The sequence below is a fragment of the Exophiala xenobiotica genome (genome assembly GCF_000835505.1).
Source record: "Exophiala xenobiotica strain CBS 118157 unplaced genomic scaffold supercont1.7, whole genome shotgun sequence".
NCBI classification, from domain to species: domain Eukaryota; kingdom Fungi; phylum Ascomycota; class Eurotiomycetes; order Chaetothyriales; family Herpotrichiellaceae; genus Exophiala; species Exophiala xenobiotica.
In genome coordinates, this window is record NW_013562488.1 from 2138703 (window position 1) to 2157276 (window position 18574).

Genomic DNA, 18574 nt, shown 5'->3' on the forward strand with positions numbered 1-18574 from the left:
GGGCACATGGCATGCATCATGAGCAAAGACCCTGCTTGTCGTAAGAGGCGTGGAGGCACAAAGATCTGGTGGGGAGAAGCTGTTGGGATGATGGGCCATACAAATGCCGCCAAGCATGTCAACATATGCTACCATCCGTACTACCTTACCACGTACCATTACAGAGGTAATACCTGGTAGAATACGGAGGTAGGGGTACGGACACGCGCCAGCCATTGGAGAGACCGCTTGAGCAGGGAATTGTTTTCATTCATAACTTAACAATGCAGCAAGCACTGCAGAGAGGCACGCGGACGGAATTATACAATAGCTTCCCACTGTCAGAGCATTCATCCCTTCTGTCCCTGCACCTTGTATACAACTCCTTCACTAATAGATGCGATAGCCTGGCCTCACCGTTTCCTTCCCCAGCCAACGGCAGGTAGTATATATGCTCTGCGACATAGTCGCTATGAGATAGACCGTGGACCAATACGTTCATTGGATGACGCCAGTCAGTGTCACCCGCGCCAAAGAGAGTAGAGAGTGGGCTCTTGTGCTGCTCAGACACGTCACTCATCATTTCTTCTCTTGCACAGCTTCCTTGACCGTCTCTTGGGCCTTGCTGCCCTCAATTTCCTCTTCACTCTCGCCCTCATTCGGATCCTCCAATTCGACTTCGATCTCCTCGTGCTCGTTCGGCGGTCCTTTGTGCTCGGCACCAATTGCCAACTCGTCCACGTTGTTCCTTGGAGCTTCTCCACTCATCTGCCATTCCATGAGTTTGGTAAAGGCGCCGTCTGGCCGACTGCTCAGATCCTTGTAAGAACCCATCTCAGCAACACGGCCGTCATTACCCAAACAGATGATAGTATCGGAGCGTTTGATGGTAGAAAGTCGATGGGCGATTGAGATCGTTGTGTTGCTGCCTTTGAGGAGAGAAGCTAGCGCTTCATTGACCAGGGTCTCCGACTCCGCGTCAAGGGCAGACGTAGCTTCGTCTAGGATCAGTATATCGGGTTCCTTCACGAGCGCACGAGCGATAGCAATGCGCTGCTTCTGTCCGCCAGAGAGCTGCGTGCCCCGGGCGCCCACCGATGTGTCAAGCCCGTCTGGAAAGTCGCTGATAAATTGACAATTGGCTCTCCTTGCCGCGCGCAGAATCTCGGCCCGGGTAGCATGAGGCCTGCCGTATGCGATGTTTTCAGCGATTGTCCCTGAAAACAAGACAGGCTCTTGCGAGACGATGCCGATCTTCCTCCTCAAGGATTTCACATTCATCGTGGAAATGTCCTTGCCGTCAATCAGAATTCGGCCTTCTGTGGGTGTATAGAATCGCAAAATCAATGAAGCGATCGTGGATTTCCCTCCGCCTGAAGGGCCAACAATGGCCACGTTCGTTCCTTGCGGTATTTCGAAGTCCAGATTCTGAAAGATCTTCACAGCAGGTCTCGTAGGATAGCTGAAGGTAAGGTTTTCAAACCTGATGGGACCACGTGCGGACTCTACCTTGATACCCTTTGTTGGCGAAATGGTCGGTTGCCTATCTTGCAGCTCAAACAGTCTGGATGCGGCTCCGACGCCTTTCATGAGCTCCGAATAAAAGGAGGAGAGTCCGAAGAGAGATGATCCCGCATACGCCGTGTACATTAGGAATGAGGTGAGTTCACCAATGCTGATGGTTCCATTGGACACCATCCCGCCACCCGCATAAAGAAGAGTCAAAATAGTCATGTTGCCCATGAATCCGGTCGTGGAGAAGAAGGTGGCGCTGATTAAAGATTCCCTTTTGCCCAAGTCGAAGATTTTGCGAACTTGGGTGTTGTAGCGGTGGACTTCGAGGATCTCGCCTGCAAATGCTTGCGATGTTCGCACATTGCCCAGTCGTTCTTCGGCAATCTTTGTCAATGTGCCTAGATTTTTCTGAATCTTTCGGCTCAGATTTCGGATCGCTCGGCCGTAGAAGAATGCAGCTATTGCGACAGGCGGGAAGAGCAAACCCAATATTCCGGTCAATTTGAGAGACACCCATGCCATCAACCCGAAGCCAGCCGCTCCACTCACGAACGCACGAAGACCGTCGGATAGATTCTGTGTAATGGACTTGCCAACAATAATGGTGTCAGAGCTGAGCCTAGAAATCAAATCACCCACACGATTTGCATCGAAGAATTCGGCGTTCTGCACGTATGTCTGTCGAAACAGCCTCGATCTGAGTCGTGCCACGATCCTTTCTCCCACAATGCGAAGGATGATGATGCGACCATAATTGGCGGCGGCGCCAGTCGCAAGTATGGCGAGCAGAGCTGTGTAAAAAGTGGTCAAGCTCAACCCAAACAACATCTCCGACTTCTGTTCAGCCTCGGGCCCTTCAGTCTTCGCACCACCCTTCGTAGCAATGTCCAAGATCTTGCCGATGGAAAAAGGTATAGACATAGTTATGCCAGAAGAAATCAGCAGTAGGATAAACGCCCATATGAGGATTCTTGCTTCTGGTCGAGCGATCTTGATCAACCGCCAGACTTCCCCCAGACCAGCACCCTTGCTCGCACTTCCTTCTTTTGACAGCCTGGCACTGAGATTGACATGGGAGGCTTGATTTGCTTTTTCACTCTTCTGAAAGGCTTCCTCTTCATCTGCGTCATCGTTGGATTTCGACCTGGATTGCTCCCTTGTCACTGGAATTGGAGTTTCCCGAACGATGGGAGATGTTGAGAGATGTCTGATTTCAGCCGCCACCCCAAGGCGCGAAGGTAAAGAGTTCGGGTACTGTACCGGGGCACATCTTGCAAGGATCGTGGCGGGCCGAAAGGTGTCGGCATTGCTGAGCCGGACGGGGATCGCGCAGTTATAAAGAGGACGACATGCTATCCGCGAGTGCCTCGGCGCCGAGTTGTATAGAGAAAGCAGGACCTTCTGGTCGAGCTGATGCAGTCGAAGCCCATGTTGGAAAGGACTGAATGTGAGCAGCACCGAGCTGCGCATTGGGTTCATGCCGGAGGAGAGGGGCTCGCAAAGTAGTCTAGCGAGATATAAAAGCCTCTGCTCTTCTCCTCATGTCGGCGACAATCGTAGAAGAGGACAATCGCATCGGACGTAGGGGGACAGAGATGATGCAGAAGCGTGGGAAAGAAAATAAGAAAGGTGCCTGTCATTGACGCGGGTGTTAACGTTAGTTACGTTAGTGACGAGACCGATTTCGCGGCCGAGATGGAGTTTGGAGCTTTGGGCGATGACGGGCGCTTTTCTTTCGCCGGGAGGGCACCATGAGGGCACCCATACCTAAGCTTGCCGAACCCCACTATTAGGCGCAACAGGGAGGGCCAAGGCCCATAAGGCACCATGCTGGCTTAAACGATGAGGTAATGCACCTGATGCGCCTTCTGTATCAAACCACACCGAGAACTGCCTTTCTAGAAGAATCCTTGCCAAACAATACCTTACTGTGGTAAACCTCTCGACAACGATAGACCCAACCTGAAGCAAGCGGCCAAGCTTTCACCTGCCTCTTCCCACACTGTCCCTACCCTCAACAACACCAACACCTCCGAAATGCCTATATCCTACGATAAATGGGATCGACTCGAGGTCTCAGACGACTCCGACGTCGAGGTACACCCCAATGTCGACACCAAGAGTTTCATTCGAGCAAAGCAACGTCAAATCCATGAGCAACGAGCCCAGCGCAAGCACGAAATAGAGACCCTCAAGTATGAACGTATCATCAACGACGGCCTGTTAGAGCGTATAAATGCTCTGTTAGATGCCCTCAAGAAGCATCAAGAAGATGCCGCAACCAAGAACCCAGACGAGCTTGTCTTCCAGTCTCTGATTGAAAGCGCAGGTGACCCGGCCAAAGATGAACCTCCCAAACCCCCGGAGGGTGTCTATACCCATCAGAAAGAGCCCCAACCACGCTACTCTAAGATGATGGGAGCCCTTGTGGACCAAGTCAAGAAAGAAGTCGACGAGAAGAACTCACCTGACCGGTACAAGGACTTTGTCGAAGGAGTCAATGGCCACCTCACCAAAGTTCAGAAGTTGCAGCAAGACTTATTGACACGACTGGCGCAGCTTGAAAAGGAGGCCACGGCGAAGATTACAAGCGAGGACTTACACGAGGGTTTCAGCTACTCTTCTGTGAACAAACCTAAACATGCGTCCGCGAAATCGGAGAAGCCCAGGGAGCCGGCCAAGACAGAGACTGTCGAACTGCTTAATGCACCGAAGGGCTTAAGCTCCAAGACAAGGGATGCCCTGAAGTCCCCGGATGAGGCTGTCTCTTCGGGTGCCGAAGCAGATGTGGAAGATGATGCACTGACCAACAAACACGAAGACGAGGAGGATGAGGCCAGCCTTAAACTCACGCCAGCAGGCAAGCAATTTGCCAAGATCAAACTGGGCGATTACAGGACATGTCTACAGTTCATCTCAGAGCATCCTGAAATCGTCAACGAGCATACACAGGACGCTCTGATGATAGAGGCATTCAATGCACAGATGAAAGGCCAGGATACTTATGCCAAAGGTTGTGTGCATCAGAGCTTGCTCATCCAATACTGCCGTCAACTTGGCCGCGACGGCGTGGGCTTATTCTTCAAACGTATCACGACCAAAGGTCACCAAGCTCAACAAGTGTTTAGCAAAGACCTCGCCGAAACCTACGAACGGATCAAAACTCGAGCCGCAGAACTCAGCAAAGAGGAGGGCACGGATCCGGCCGGTGTCGAACAAATCCAGTTGCATGCTGTTGAGCCTGGAACCGAGATCCACATCAATGTGCCGCAAGCTGGCTCGGAAGACCCTATTGAGCAACAATCGAGAGAGATCTTCGAACGCTTCCCACCTGGACTTCAACGTGCGCTGGAAAGTGGCAGCCTAGATGAAGTCAACGTCGTGCTCGGAAAGATGAGTGTAGACGAGGCTGAAGAGATTGTGGAGCTTTTGGGACAGGGAGGCATGCTGAGTTTGCAGGAAGGAGTCATTGACGCGACTAATGAGGAAGGGCAGAAGAGGCTGCAGGAGATTGAGGAGGAAGAGAGACGAAAGAAGGCCGAGAAAGGTCAACCAATCCAGGAAGACGAGCCTGGCGAGGCTGTCGAGGCATAGACACTGGGGCACCCAGGGGCAATTTTTCTTTGATGATGTGATTGTGGAAGATACGTACTCCGTATACCACCCGAATACCCAGGTACGCCCCGTCTGTTCGAGTAACAAGGAATGACAAAAGCCCTGCTTTTATTTTCATCCTCTCCACGCCCTTCAGTCCTATATGGCATTTCTATTTCCTTGTTTTATCTGCTCCGTAAGGTGGATGGCTGCTTGCTTGTGCAGAAAACATCCCCCCGTATCACATCGCTTGTTGTATCAATTACTATAGTATTCCTTACCCCTCCATCACAGCTTGATTGAAACCAGGGCGAGCAAGCCACAGTTGCACGACAGACTTGCCATCATACTGTCTCAATCGATGGAGAACGAGCGCCGGAACAGAGAATTGACGGCTGTTTCAGCGAACCTTTAGCGTTCTGTCCGGGTTGGTCAGCGTTCAGATTACAACGTCCTCCGCCTGCCGTGTATAATGGCCCCCAAACATCCGTGTATCACAGCAGCTTCTACACCGAATGGCCGAAGTCTATGTATCTCGACAGGGGACAAGTAGGCGCAGCACAACAGGCTGCATGTCGACCACAGTATGTTTCAACAGACCACGGCAAACCAGGCTGTGCTCATCTGTCACACCAGCTCGTGCCTCAGACGACTCAATATCTCATGCCTTTCCACCCTCGAGAACTGCAGAGCGGTTTAATACTTTGCCCAAGGCATGTTATAACCTACGACTCCATTTAATGGTTTGGTCTACAGCAGACGAACCCATCTCCGTCCCACGAACGGTTCTCAGCCTCGCCAACCACTTGTCCTGAGCTGGTCTAGTTACTTCTCGACCTTACCTTGCCTCGCGCCTACAGCGTCCCCTCCGGAGGCCGTGGTGGCAGCATGAACAATGGCCAAACAACTCTTCTTCTTAATGGGTGGCTCTCGTGGGGTCCAAAATCCCGAGACAGGATATGAAGGTCTCCAGCACGGATACTCTAACACGATATCACAGCATCCTACTACAACTCGTATCAACCTCAAAAAAATCGGCGCCAATGAAGATAGCAACAATTTCCATGGCCATGGCCAACTCCTACCACGCTTCTGGTTGCGCACACTGACCTGCATATTCGTCCCTCTGCTGGTCACAGCGTACTATGGGGGTCTCTACGCATACTGGATACTCAGATACGACGATGGCGGGCCCGTGGCACAAGGACCACCTGCTGGGCGGTGGGCTTATTATATATGGTGTGTCCTCTTTCCTTCTCATGGTCTCTTCCTGCGAGCGTCTTTTTAGCTTTGCTGACCAGCTCTGTGCAGGTTCGTCGTCAGTGCCACTGGGATTGGTCTTTCGAAATATGGTCTTGCCGGGGTCGAGGCCGGCATGCTGATGGACAAACGATGGGCTGCAAAAAATGCTATGCAGTTAATGTCGCACTGTGAAAAGGTGAGTCACTCGCCCCATCCTGTCGTGTTTCTCTCTGTTGTATAAGGTAGTCAGACTACGAGCACCATTTGCTGATGTCTCCCTGTCTCTAACCGTTAGACCTGGTCTGGACCATCAGGCTGGGTCCGCATGCGTACCATCCCATCCCCGACCTGGCTACTCCTCGCCGCAGTCAGCTTGACACCATACGTCGCCCTGCCCCTGTCCGGCTTCACGCTGCAGCTCACCACCGGCTATTCCACAAGCAACTCCTCCACTTCATACGCAACGCTCGTTGGCCAACGGCAAGACACGTTCCTCGACCAAAACTTACAAGACGTCTTCACTCGCTCCTTCAACCGCTGGAGCACATCCACCTCCTCCGCCCTCTCCTCTCGCTCAGCATACTATGTCCCCGCCGACAACAGCACCCTCATCGACCGCACCTGGCTCCAGTCCTTCCCGAACATATGGCCCGACTGGCCTGCAATGTCCGTCTTCATCGCGCCGCAATCCACGTCCGTTGTGGCTGGCGAGGCATGGGGCCTGGAATCCACATTCAATTGCACCATCGTCTCCGACATTTCGCAATTCATCCTCCTCAGCCAGCGCAACAGCAACGGCTCCGCGCCGCGATGCCAACCTATTACCTTCAACTCCTCGGACGCCACGCCAGAGTACATGGGCCTTCCCGACCTGTGTGACTTTGACGTGTACACACTCAACCCCATCTCGAACGCCACACTGATCGACTTGAACGTCATCGACAGCGTCTCTTTCCCCGTCGGCATAATGGAGATGGCGGTCGGCTATAACAAGTCGGAATGGCAGTCCATCCCATTTAGCAACCTCGACCCCGTGACCTTCGAAGCCGCGCTGTGGCAGAACCCCATCAAAATGGTCCAGAAATGCGCACCGCTCGAACGACTCGTCTCGAACGCTCTCGGCACGACCGTCAAGGGCATGCAGAAATCCTTCCGCCTCGACGACGTCACATCCGAACTGACCGGCCAAGACGACACGTCGCTGAAAACACTCGACGCCATCGGATTTCGCTGCCAATCGCGCTACCGCACCGGCACGGCCACTCTCGACGGCCGCACAGGGACCTGCGACGGCTTTTCGTATTCCGAAGCATCGTCCATGGTTTCCGCGACACCCGTCCCCATCGCAACGGCCATCCCGCGAATCTTTCGCTCCGAGGTCTCCGCCGCGCTGAGTCTGCAGGACATGTACGGCCAAACGGCGCTGAGCGCGACCATAGACAGTCTCCCGCTCGATTTTACCGAGGATTCGAACATGGATCTCAACCCGATGGCCTACATCGCCAGCAACGTCAGCTGGTTGCAGAACATATACAAATCGGCCGACGCGTTCTACCGACAGCCCCTGTATTGCGACGACCAGGGGAATGTGAACGTCAGTCTCACGAGCACGTGGCAGCAACTCCAATTGCTCAATTCGACTCAATTCATGACGAGTATGGTGAGAGCGTTCAAGGCGTACGCGCTCGAAATGGCCAGGCCCACTGTGCAGGATCGCCAGTCCGCGCCGTGGACCGACCGACTTAGTACCGTCCAGCCCGCTTTGATTGTCAGTTCAGGCGATGTCTCGCCGTTGCCGGTGTTGGTGTTGCTGGCGGTCTGGGCGACAAGCTGTGTGGTGCTCGGAGTTGTATTCGGCATCAGACGACGCTGGTCCGAAACGCTAGATGGCTTCAGCATGTTCAGATTCGGTGCGGATTTTCCCATCTTCCACGCCATGGAGAGGAGCAGTACGCGGCACTTCAGTGAGAGTGCTGCGCTGTTGAATATCCCGGGCCTGGTGGGTGATTCGAGGCCCGAGAGCGGGGTGGGATATATCTCGCTCGTCGACGGCCCCTGGGATGCGGCGAATAGGAGGAAGAAATATGTATGAGTGGAGTATAAAGAAAAAGGTAGGAGAGACGTTCCAGGCTGAATACAGTAAAAAGTGTGGATAAAGATCTTCTGCGAGTGCCTTGGTTGCTATTCCCCCCACAAAAGCCAATATCCGAGAGTTCTCGGTCAACAACAACTGTTGACTCGCATGCAAGAATTCGTGAGCGCCAAAGACGTCTCGTTCGATTGGCGTCGGGTCGGAGTTTGTTCAATAATACAGAGAGTCTGACATGGTCATCATCCAAGAACCGGCATTGGACGCGAAATTGAGCAGGTCAAATCCAGCCACTGGTATAAAAGCATCTGCATGATCGCCTATCTGAGACTGCGACTCAGAGTCATCCCACCAAGACGGCAGAGGCGCTATCTGGGTTGTCGAACCCATGGATTGAGTCATGTCAGTCAAAATCGAGGCGGTCGTCTTCGTCTGCGTCTCTGCCGCCGCTCGGGCTTGGGCTTGGGCCTGCTCGAGAGCCGCTAGATAGCGGTATTTCATCGCCTCCCACCTCGCAATCAGACTCCCATACCAGTCGAACAGGGACTTGACCGGGGACATTTGCGAGGATAACGCCTTGACGCGGGTAGACAACGCTTCCAGGTACTCTTCGAGTTTGATGATGGATCTTGTAGTTAGGATGTTCCATTCCGTGGTGTCGATGGACAAGGATGCAGTGGTGGCCAGCAGGAACGAATAGAGCAATAGCACCCACTGAGTTGCACTCAAGCTCGCCAGGCGGTCGTCAGGGATCCTAAGGAATACATCCAGGTAGGTCTTCGTGCTGACGAGGCTATCGACAAGGATGCGAATCCGAGGCAGCGAGAGCCTGGAATCTCGAGACATGCCTGACAACCCTATCTCTCGTGTGAAGGCTTCGAGTATCCACGGCCATAATTGTTGGCAGGCTTGTTGGCTGGTCAGTACGGAGTACGGAGTACGGATTGCATAGTACAACTTTGCATCGTTGAGAAAACAGAATACTTACGGTCTTCCGTCATCGTGGCTGGTATGCGGGCTTGCCAATCGCGAATTTTGGAGGAAAATGTGTTCAAGTAGATCTGCATTTGTTCATCGCCCATCCGCTGAGGTTGAAGGGTCTCGCTGTAGTTGAACAGTGTAGATACCCGGTCGGCTTCGCGGGTGAGTTCAAGATGAAAGGCCAGGTCCGTGTCAGAGGGGACCTCTTTGGCCGCAGCTAAAGAGCTCGCACAGGCGTGCATATACTCGTTGTAAGCCAGGGGGCTTTCTTTGCGAGTCATGATCGAGTACCTGCACGGTCGGGTGAGCAATGGTCACGACTCCTGACCGAAGGGATACTTTACCAGGCGGCAAGATGGTAACAGCCCAAGCATGCACGTTTTGCCTCGTGACTCCAGTAGTCAGCACCCAGGGCCACGAGGCCTTTCGGTGCCTCGTTGACGGTTTCGACGTTCATCTCTCTGTGTCGGCCTTTGCCTGGGCGACGGGTGATTCCAAAGTCAATGGCAACTGTACTTGCAATGGCCATCAAGCGGTAGGCTTGTTGCGTTTGAGGAGTGACATGAAGATGGAACCTGGTAATCGCCGCAAATTACCTCTGGGGTCGATTGACAATGTCTTCGCGGTCTGATGACTTACCAGTTGAGGTAGACTAGCAAGCCCTGCAACAGGTCCAAGTCGCGTTTGCCTCGCACTATGAGTTCCGAGCTCAACCTTTTCAGGAAGACTTGGTTCAGGACTTCTTGCAGGGTCCGATCCTTCCAGGACGTGGTGACCAGGATCGCCAACAGTAACATCGGGCCGTCCTGTCTCAGGTCTGAGAGAGTTGTTCGATCGGTAAGGACAACGTAAGGGAAGCTGTCGGCGAATTGTAGTCGGTACTCGGCAAGTAAAAGCTCTGCCTGCGTGCGAGACAGTACCTTGTCACTGATAACATCGGAGACGGATACTGAGCTTGTCGGTTTGGCTGGTATGTGTGACTTGGGAACCACTTCCACCTCGGAATCAGTCCTCGGTTTGGGAAGGAGGGCTATAACCCTTTCAATGTTGTGCTCGAGTTGTTCGATCCGTCGCTCGTAGTGCACTAGTTAACGTCAAGAAGGATTTGGTGAGTCAAGCTTGCGACGGCAGATATCATCCCATTGTATCTCTCACCTTTCTTCTTGCGTTGGCGAGGACGATGTTCAGGGATTATGCACTCCAGTCTCTTCTGCGTACACCTGTCGAACGAGCACATCAGCTGCTAATCGGCTCTGGCGGACAAACATCTGGCGATCAGTTTTCCAGGTCGGCACTTTCCCCAAGTATCCTACATACCTTTGGCAGGTCCATGGAGGACTGTTGCTCATCAAGCAGCGAAGTTTCTTCTCTTTACATGCCACACAGGCTCTGATGGTATGCGGCGCCTGCTTGTCCGCCATTGATCTGCATTCCCAGTTTCGATGGCTCACTGACACCAATGTTCTTTTCCGATCATGAATCCTCTCGTCGTAGGATCCATTGCTTGAGAACGCAGAATGGGATCCGAAACTTTAAAGATTCTTCACGTCTTATTTCATAAGATCTTGCGAGTCTCCTTGTGCTGGTCGCTTCTCACACTAGAGGAAGAGCGGCTACACCGGCTGACGTATGTCGTCTGCCAGTGACTTTCGGAAGTTCCGAGAGCGCGAAGCCCGAAGACCTTGAACCAATCAATCCCAGACCCAGACATCCAATTCGATGCTAGCATAGCACTCCCCAGCCTGCTCATGGTAGATGCATAGGAAACAAAGAAAGGCGCACTGAGCGAGGGACTGCGTTAGATCCTAGGGACTATGCCCCAAGGTGACTCTGGTACTCCACGACTCACTCGTATTTCATTCAGCCTTAGTAGTCTGAGTCTACCACTCGGCATTTACTGCACATGCAAGAGGGTTTATGTCCTTTTCTGTAGCAGCACTGATAACATGTAGAACTTCTCAGGTAGATCACTCATGTCCCGACAGTACGACAAAGCAATGATTTTCACTCCTTTCCCGAATATGCATATTTCGAGTGCTTGCGTATTGCTGCTCCGTATCTGTAAAAGCCCAGAGGGATTAGACAACAAGCGAGCGCAATGAAACCAAGCAGCGTCGAAGCCCACTGATACCCTAGGCTATGATACCTATATATGAAGACAGTCAGCCTAAATGATCAATCGGTGCGGATGTCACGAACGTCGCCTACATCTGCGAGGTAAACAGCACGGTGCAGCCACCCCATATGGATCGAATGAGGGTCTTCGCAGCTAGTGCGGAAGCTGCAGTGTGCTGATAGGAGTCGACGATGTAGTTATTGAAGGAGTTGTACACCAGGACGAATCCCACACCGATAGGCAATCCGGCGAAACATGGTCCAGCCCAGCTCAGATGTGGATAACTCGACCAGGCAAAAATGAAGACGCCGATCGGAATCAGCCAGCAACCATAGATCATGGGAATCAGCCGCAATTCTGGCGGAGGCAGGCCTTCGTATTTTGCGCGGAGAGTCAGGTAATGACGGTTGACGAAAGGAGAACCAACTAGTCCAACAATGATGCCGCCCATGAGAGGAAGAAACATCAACCCCGTCATCCCTGGCGACATGCCTTTACCTTCTTGGAACACAATGGGGTATCTGACTGACTCAGTGGGTCGGACGGCAAATACTGGGATAGACACTTACGCCACGAAATACATGTAGAGCAGACCATAAAGCACTGCTGCATAAAGAGAGAACAAGGTCACAATCGGCTCGGTGAGTAACAGTCGCAGAGGTCGAGCAAGGTATACTTGAACAACGTTCCTGAGTGAGCGTCGGGTGAGGTCGTGCTCGGCGATATAAGTATTGTCGCCAGTGCTTTCCCGTAGCCGTTTCGCCCGTCGCGCAAGGATGACCGGTGCACAAGTCTCTGGCACGAAGAGAAGCATCTGCATAACGTCAGCGGACAGCTCTAATGTTGTCAGTCTGCAGAGAAGAAACCATGTATGGAATCTCTAGCCTGTCACGCACTGGTGCACTTACACAGACATAAAGGAAACCGGCAAGGATGACCTGTAAATAGTACAGCCATCGCCAACCTAGGTTTTCATACGTGAAGCCTCCGATCAGTGGACCTATCACAGAAGTCAGACATCGACAGACTTGTTTTACACTCTCATGCGAGGACTTGCCCATGATAGGGCCCAAAAATGGTGCACCAGAGAATATAGACATCGGGACACCCCGCTCGTCGGCATGCCATAAATCTGCCAGACTCCCGCCCAACTGTGGCTCTTTGATTAGTACATGACCATGAGACACCATTCAAAGGAAGAGAGGACGTACATTGGCCACGGGTACACTGATAGCAATGCCATCGATTGCTCGGCATACGAGCAAAGTCTGAATGTTTTTGGCCACAGCGCAAGGAACCATGAAGATGATCGCGACTCCGAAAGTGGTCATGTAGACGATCCACCGACCATAGAGTTCCGAGAGAGGGCTAAACACCAGAGCTGGACGACCATCAGCAAACGACGGGGACTTTATGTGTGGGTTGACGTACGTCCAATGCCGAAGCCGATAACGAACAGCGTGATAGTGAGCAGTGCCACCTCTTCGGAGGTATGAAAGTGCTCTGCTACACCCAGTATACCGGGTGTGATGACCGCAGAGGAGAACGCCACAGCAAAGCACACCCAGCTAAGAGTCATGGTGATGACCCATTTGCGTGTCTTTGAAAAGTTCTTTGGGTTGTCTGGATCAGCAGGGCCGAAAACGACCATCTTGTACAGCTTGACTTCCCCATCGGCATTTGTGATGTCCCTAAACTCATAGCCATGAACCTGAGGCTCTTCAGCCTCCACTGCCTTGGCTTCGGGACTAGGAGCAGAAGCAAACACAGGAACCTCGAGTGGTTCAGAGGCGAAAAGACTCTCGTTCTGTGGCCTGTGAATACAATCGTCAGCGTAAGGTTCCGTACCGCTAGGGAAATTGGCACTCACGTTATGCTCGTAGACTCAGGCGAGGCTTGCCCTTCATGAAGTATAGAGTTTGGATGTGATATTTGCAGTGGTTGAGGCATGTCAGTGGTGGTGCCGTTGTGGTGAGATGCTGTAGGAGCGAGATTCCAAACTTTCGTGATCCTTCTACCTTGAACACGGCACCAGGGCGCCGACATGCTTTGGTACTTATCGAAAATACCAGGCCTCACAGGCCCTACAAATACCTAGCATGTCGGCTGCTGGGTCGAGTCGGAAGAGCGAACAGGCCCGGACGCCGACTGTGAAAGTGCTGGAACCCATGTAAGAGAATGCGAGAGCAGTACCCTCAATATAAGCAGTTCGGCATGGCGGGCCACTTCTGAAGTCTGGGAAGGCCATCTCACGCCGATCAAGCATGATGGCTGGATACTCGTCGATGTGTCCAAGTGCTTTAGGGAAACGGCCTTTCCGACGCGGTCCTTCGGCACCTCCGAACCAACGATTGAGGCTCTTCAGGTCATCAATTTATCCCAGACCAATGGCATCGGAATTCGAGAGATCTAACCTTGGAATTTAACCAGCAGCCGTTTTGCCGGGACATTTCGAGTACGCGCTTCGATGTCGTAGGGCGAAGTGGGATCCGTCAGTCTTTTCGGTTTGAGGGGAAGTGTGTGGAGGGAGAAGGATCAACTAATCAGAGCAACAGCTGAAGAGCAGAACACCGAATGTGAAAGGAAGAAACTGAAGGACGCAGTAGCTGTACCGTGGAATTTGGTCACAGTGAGTACTCCTACCTTCATCCTGTTTATGCATCTAAGACTCCCTCTAATTGTCCAGTCAATATATCTCATACCAACAATGAAGACTCCGTAACAACCTGTGTTCGAATCATCGATGTCGTCGCAAGGCTGCCTCCGCGGGGATGCCCATTAGGCTGAATTCTCCTCGCTTACAACCTAGCCCTGAGCTCTCCTTGCTCTTGGCCAGCATTCATCCGACGACCCTGCTCATCGAACTCGATCTTCTTGCCAGTGATGAGGGCTTCTTGCAGGGCACAGCCGATGCGCACCGCGTTGACCGCACCTTCAAGCTTCATCGGAGGAGGCGTGTCGTCTAGACAGCAGGCCGTGAACTCGTTAGCCTCGTTGATGAAAGCATCTCTGAATCGTCCGTAATAATGAGGCGGGATCTCGCGACGAATACCGCTTGGCTCGTAGATGTGGACCAAGTTGGTCTGTGGCTGTGTGTTGATGGCGAGTTTGCCCTTTGTGCCGGTGATTTCGGTGGCTATAGATTGCAACGTCAGCGACATGCGGCCTACGACGGACGATCAAAGACATACAATCCTCCTGCCCGGCAGCCATCATTCTGGAGCAAAACAGCTGAGCGATCTTGCCGCCATAAAACTCGACCAGACCAAGTGCATTGTCACGGTCGTTGTATTTTCTGAGGCCGGGCTCGACTGCAGTGATGCCGACAGCGCTGACGCTCTTGACACGGCTGTCCTCGCCGAAGAACCAAAGGGCCAGGTCGATGTCATGAATCGAGCAGTCAACGAAAATGCCGCCGGAGAATTGGGCGTACTCGACGAAGAAACCGGAAGGGTCGAGTTTGTCGCAAGTCTGACTTCGGAAGACCGAAGGGACACCGATCATGCCAGAACTCATTTTCTCGAACGCGTCGCGGTATGAAGCATCGAATCGTCGTGAGAAGCCGCAGATAACTTTCTGTGATGGGAACTGGCCTTGGGATTGTCTGTAGGCGTCGACCACGGCTTGGGACTGATCAATATGATGTCAGTACGGGATCCAGCGAGATCCGATAGTGATTGGTATACCTTTTCGACACCAGTGCTAAGAGGCTTCTCACACAAGACGTGCAGGCCACGCTTGATGGCCTTGATGGCCTGCTCAGCGTGCACAGCAGTGGCGCTGGCAATAATGACGGCTTGCAAGCCATTGGCGCATTCCTGTTCCAACATATCATCGTAGTCGAGGTAGGTTCTGACTCCTTCAAGGTTCTTCTCAGCCCATGTCAACTCGAGAGGCTCTGGTGATGAAGCGGCGACCAGATCTGCTCGCGGAGTCAAGGCATAGAAATGATGAGCATGTCGGGCTCCCATGCGGCCGAGACCAGCGATGGCGATTTTGAGCTTTGGACCAGGCATGTCGATGAGCGAGTTGTCTACAATGATTACCTAGGTAAGAGTCGTAGAAGAAAAACGTCTTTGAATCAAGGGTTGCGAATGCCGTGAATTTAAATGCGGTTCAGACTTTTGATATCTAAAGCCTTCTCTCTTAGGCAAAAACTCAAAAAAGAACCGTCACTCTGGACAATAGGCAAGCCTTCCAAACACGGAGATGTACTCGTCCCAAGAAGAGGTTGCCGAGACTTCAGAAGGCCTGAAATGCAGGTCCTGCTACTCGTATCGCCGGATTGAAAATCATGCCTTGGATTGAACAGCATGCCGCCGACTAGAGGCGCTTTTCCTTTCGGAGAAATCTCCCTCTTTGAGAGAAAAAGGCAAAAACTATTCGTCACAGTCGAATGACTTAGCTCGACAAGAAGAACTCAATAATTAGGCTCTATATCACGGAAGATCTTCCAGTGGATTAATGTACTACATAGTATGTTGGACGAATATCTTCAGCAGCCTTTACTCCGTAAGGGGTATTTAATGCAGGGAAACAAATCACACAGCCAAGCTGGAGACCTCGAGAATTCTGTGTAACCTCCACCCAGCCCGCATCTTACTGTCACATTCACGATGCTCGATGTGGCCAGACATCGTCTGTTTAGTGAATTGATTGCGAGGCAGCTTAGAGTCTCAATGAACGTGAGGCCGCTCTTCGCATGGGGGCTCACGCATTTGTCCACTTCTTACACACATCTGACACGGCCAAGGCTGCTCTCAGTCCATCAAAATTTCGCCGTCGAATAGGCATGTAACCTTTTGGTGTCGGATCTGCTAATCTCAAGGGGGGACTTTCCCTGCTTTGTGAGGACTTTGCAGCCTTGTACGTCCGTCACTCCTCAATGGAGACCAAGAAGAATTTGTTCTGAAACCCAATGCAAGGAGGATAACTTGGCACTGGTATTCAAGGCAAGCAGTGAAATCTGCAGCATTCGGGATCCACGTGTCTTTGATTTGATATATCATAGTATATGTCTGTGTTAGATAGGTAAATAAACCCTGCGGCCGCCGATATATCCCATACCTCTTTGATCTCTCTGGCGTCTTCTGACCAGTACAAATCGACAATATGACTCGACGTGCAACACGGCTAACCCCCGCGGATATTCCGTTGGGTGTAGGAAAGCCAGCCGTGTCCATTTCTTCTCGATAGACGACCAACGCCCAAGCTCCTGCCTGCGCCAAACATAACCAAAATCCTTCCGGTTCTCCCAACTGAGAGACAGTCAAGGTTCAACAGGGTATAGTATAAATGCACCGTCAAGCTACTTTTGTAGTCATTGTGCAACTTAAAGAGCAAAGCAGAACGGCAGTCAACTGCGATGAGAAATGACGAACGTCACATGAGTCTGCTCACATCATCATCATCATTCTCGTGGCTCGCTTGCTGCTGAAACTCGGCCTGGGCGAGCTCTCACCCTTGGCCCAAGGCTTGTGCAGGAATGACTCTCCATCACCGAGGGTCATGGTGCTCTGTCGGTTCTCGCCGTGCATGTGGGCTCTCGGGACAGGCATCAGATCGATCGTGCTACCTCGGTACAAAGGGCCCATCAGGCGGTCTTTGACAGACTTGTTTCGCCTGGGAATCGCAGACTGGACTGGTTCAGGAACAAATTTGTCTGGCTTGTCTGATCCATCTTTGTTTTTCTCGCCGGCGAGGATGGCTCGCTCTTTGTTGATCTGCGCCAGGTGTCGAGCGCGGCGGAGGTGAATTGCGAAGAAGACGGCCAGGAGGACAACGAGGACTGCTGCAACGGCGATGCCGACACCGAGACCAGCTTTGGCACCGGTGGTGAGGTCGCGTTTGTAGAGGTGAGTTATAGGCATAGCGAAGGTCATCGAAGGGAGGGCGGTCAGGAGAAGAGTAAGGAGGACGGTCGGTGTTTGGAGTTGAGGCATGATGGTTGGTGTGTAATCTGGCTTCTCTTGTTCGAGAACGAGTGTTTGAGGGTGCTCTGCGATTGACGCTTGAATGTCGTCTTCGACCAGCGATCACAGAAGAGAACGTCGGGTATAGAGGTGGTCGGACAAGGTCCAGAAAAGATAGTATTGAGAAACTGGAGGAGTACTAGTACTCACGAAAGCGAGAGTCTAGGGGGTGGGAAGTGTTCGAGAGCAGGAGTCGAGTCGTAAGCACTTGTTTGAATTGAAGTAAGGAAACGGGGTGAGGAAGGACTGCAGTAGAAGGATCAGAGATGAGAAAAGAAGCTCACGAGAATGACACGCGGAGTAGCTGGATTGGGTCAGTTCTTTGGGATGCTCTGATCAAGTTTAGGCCTCCTCAGGTGGCACGACGCCAGCAGGAGCGACGGAGAATAGACCATGAGGGCGCGGAGAGCAGCTTGCAAGTGGGCGCTTCTTGCTCTGCTGAAGACTGACTGAAACGCTGGGTTTAGCCTCGTCTTGGGGATGGGGAATCAGGGACTTGGTTGGTGGAGACGTGTGAGAATGGATCTGTTGATCATCTTTTGTCCGTTTGCGCGTCGTTCAGGCTCAAGAAAGAATAGAAACATCGACTCTCGCCAAAGTGTAAAAAAGCCCAAGCTGAAAGACTGACAGGCCGCGGTGATTGGATGCAGGGGGCCATCATGGGCGTCCATGGGCTACTGTGACCGCGTCCAAGACCGGGGATACTTGTCTACCTCCTTATTAGACGGTTGTGAGGGTCCTTTTGACAAGGTACAGGCTCCGATCACCAGCTAAGCGGCGGTTCTTGCTCTTGGACTTGCTCTTTGACTTACGAATTGCATTTGCTGGCAGCCCGTCCTTGGCTGCTCCCGATCCATGTCACTGTGCGCACCCAAGTGAGTACTCGGAACTAGGTACGATGGTGACATGCCCAGCAAGAGTTTACTACTACTGTATGCACGTTGCTCGTCTGTTCGAAGTTCGTAATGGTATTGCCGAGAGCACGACATGGCATTTTGTTGTGCGTGATTTCAGGGGTTGAGCTGCGTTTCACCCTGCGCCCCCTGTACGAACGCGCGCTCTTCCCCTCCAGTCGGACAAGAGCCA

General features: G+C 52.4%; 7 protein-coding genes across 9 annotated transcripts; 2 read left to right on the top strand and 5 right to left on the bottom strand.

Moving 5' to 3' along the window:
• Positions 1-233: 233 nt before the first annotated feature.
• PV05_11485 (uncharacterized protein) lies at positions 234-3184 on the bottom strand. Its single transcript, XM_013454970.1, has one exon. The coding sequence runs from the start codon at positions 2971-2973 to the stop codon at positions 559-561; it is 2415 nt and encodes an 804-aa protein (XP_013310424.1). The 5' UTR covers positions 2974-3184; the 3' UTR covers positions 234-558.
• A 193-nt stretch (positions 3185-3377) lies between these two features.
• PV05_11486 (uncharacterized protein) lies at positions 3378-5231 on the top strand. Its single transcript, XM_013454971.1, has one exon. The coding sequence runs from the start codon at positions 3532-3534 to the stop codon at positions 5086-5088; it is 1557 nt and encodes a 518-aa protein (XP_013310425.1). The 5' UTR covers positions 3378-3531; the 3' UTR covers positions 5089-5231.
• A 776-nt stretch (positions 5232-6007) lies between these two features.
• Positions 6008-8422, top strand: PV05_11487 (uncharacterized protein; the record flags this gene model as incomplete). The annotated part of the gene is made up of 3 exons (XM_013454972.1): positions 6008-6327; positions 6400-6526; positions 6626-8422. 3 exons carry the CDS (start codon positions 6008-6010, stop codon positions 8420-8422), a joined length of 2244 nt encoding a protein of 747 aa, XP_013310426.1.
• Positions 6531-10923, bottom strand: PV05_11488. Of its 3 annotated transcripts, none has more exons than XM_013454975.1 (6): positions 10718-10923; positions 10556-10620; positions 10040-10484; positions 9745-9975; positions 9408-9691; positions 6531-9327 (listed from the first exon to the last, which is right to left on the bottom strand). In XM_013454975.1, exons 1-6 carry the CDS (start codon positions 10819-10821, stop codon positions 8633-8635), a joined length of 1824 nt encoding a protein of 607 aa, XP_013310429.1. In that variant the 5' UTR covers positions 10822-10923; the 3' UTR covers positions 6531-8632. The 3 variants fall into 3 exon arrangements, with proteins under 3 accessions (XP_013310429.1, XP_013310428.1, XP_013310427.1); XM_013454974.1 differs by having other exon boundaries at positions 10556-10668; XM_013454973.1 differs by having other exon boundaries at positions 10040-10668.
• A 681-nt stretch (positions 10924-11604) lies between these two features.
• On the bottom strand, positions 11605-13466 carry PV05_11489 (uncharacterized protein; the record flags this gene model as incomplete). The annotated part of the gene is made up of 6 exons (XM_013454976.1): positions 11605-12037; positions 12086-12330; positions 12425-12667; positions 12728-12897; positions 12948-13330; positions 13387-13466. 6 exons carry the CDS (start codon positions 13464-13466, stop codon positions 11605-11607), a joined length of 1554 nt encoding a protein of 517 aa, XP_013310430.1.
• Positions 13467-14063: 597 nt separating this feature from the next.
• On the bottom strand, positions 14064-15791 carry PV05_11490 (uncharacterized protein). The gene is made up of 3 exons (XM_013454977.1): positions 15203-15791; positions 14708-15146; positions 14064-14652 (listed from the first exon to the last, which is right to left on the bottom strand). Exons 1-3 carry the CDS (start codon positions 15530-15532, stop codon positions 14315-14317), a joined length of 1107 nt encoding a protein of 368 aa, XP_013310431.1. The 5' UTR covers positions 15533-15791; the 3' UTR covers positions 14064-14314.
• A 188-nt stretch (positions 15792-15979) lies between these two features.
• Positions 15980-17880, bottom strand: PV05_11491 (uncharacterized protein). Its single transcript, XM_013454978.1, has one exon. The coding sequence runs from the start codon at positions 17456-17458 to the stop codon at positions 16913-16915; it is 546 nt and encodes a 181-aa protein (XP_013310432.1). The 5' UTR covers positions 17459-17880; the 3' UTR covers positions 15980-16912.
• Positions 17881-18574: the final 694 nt, after the last annotated feature.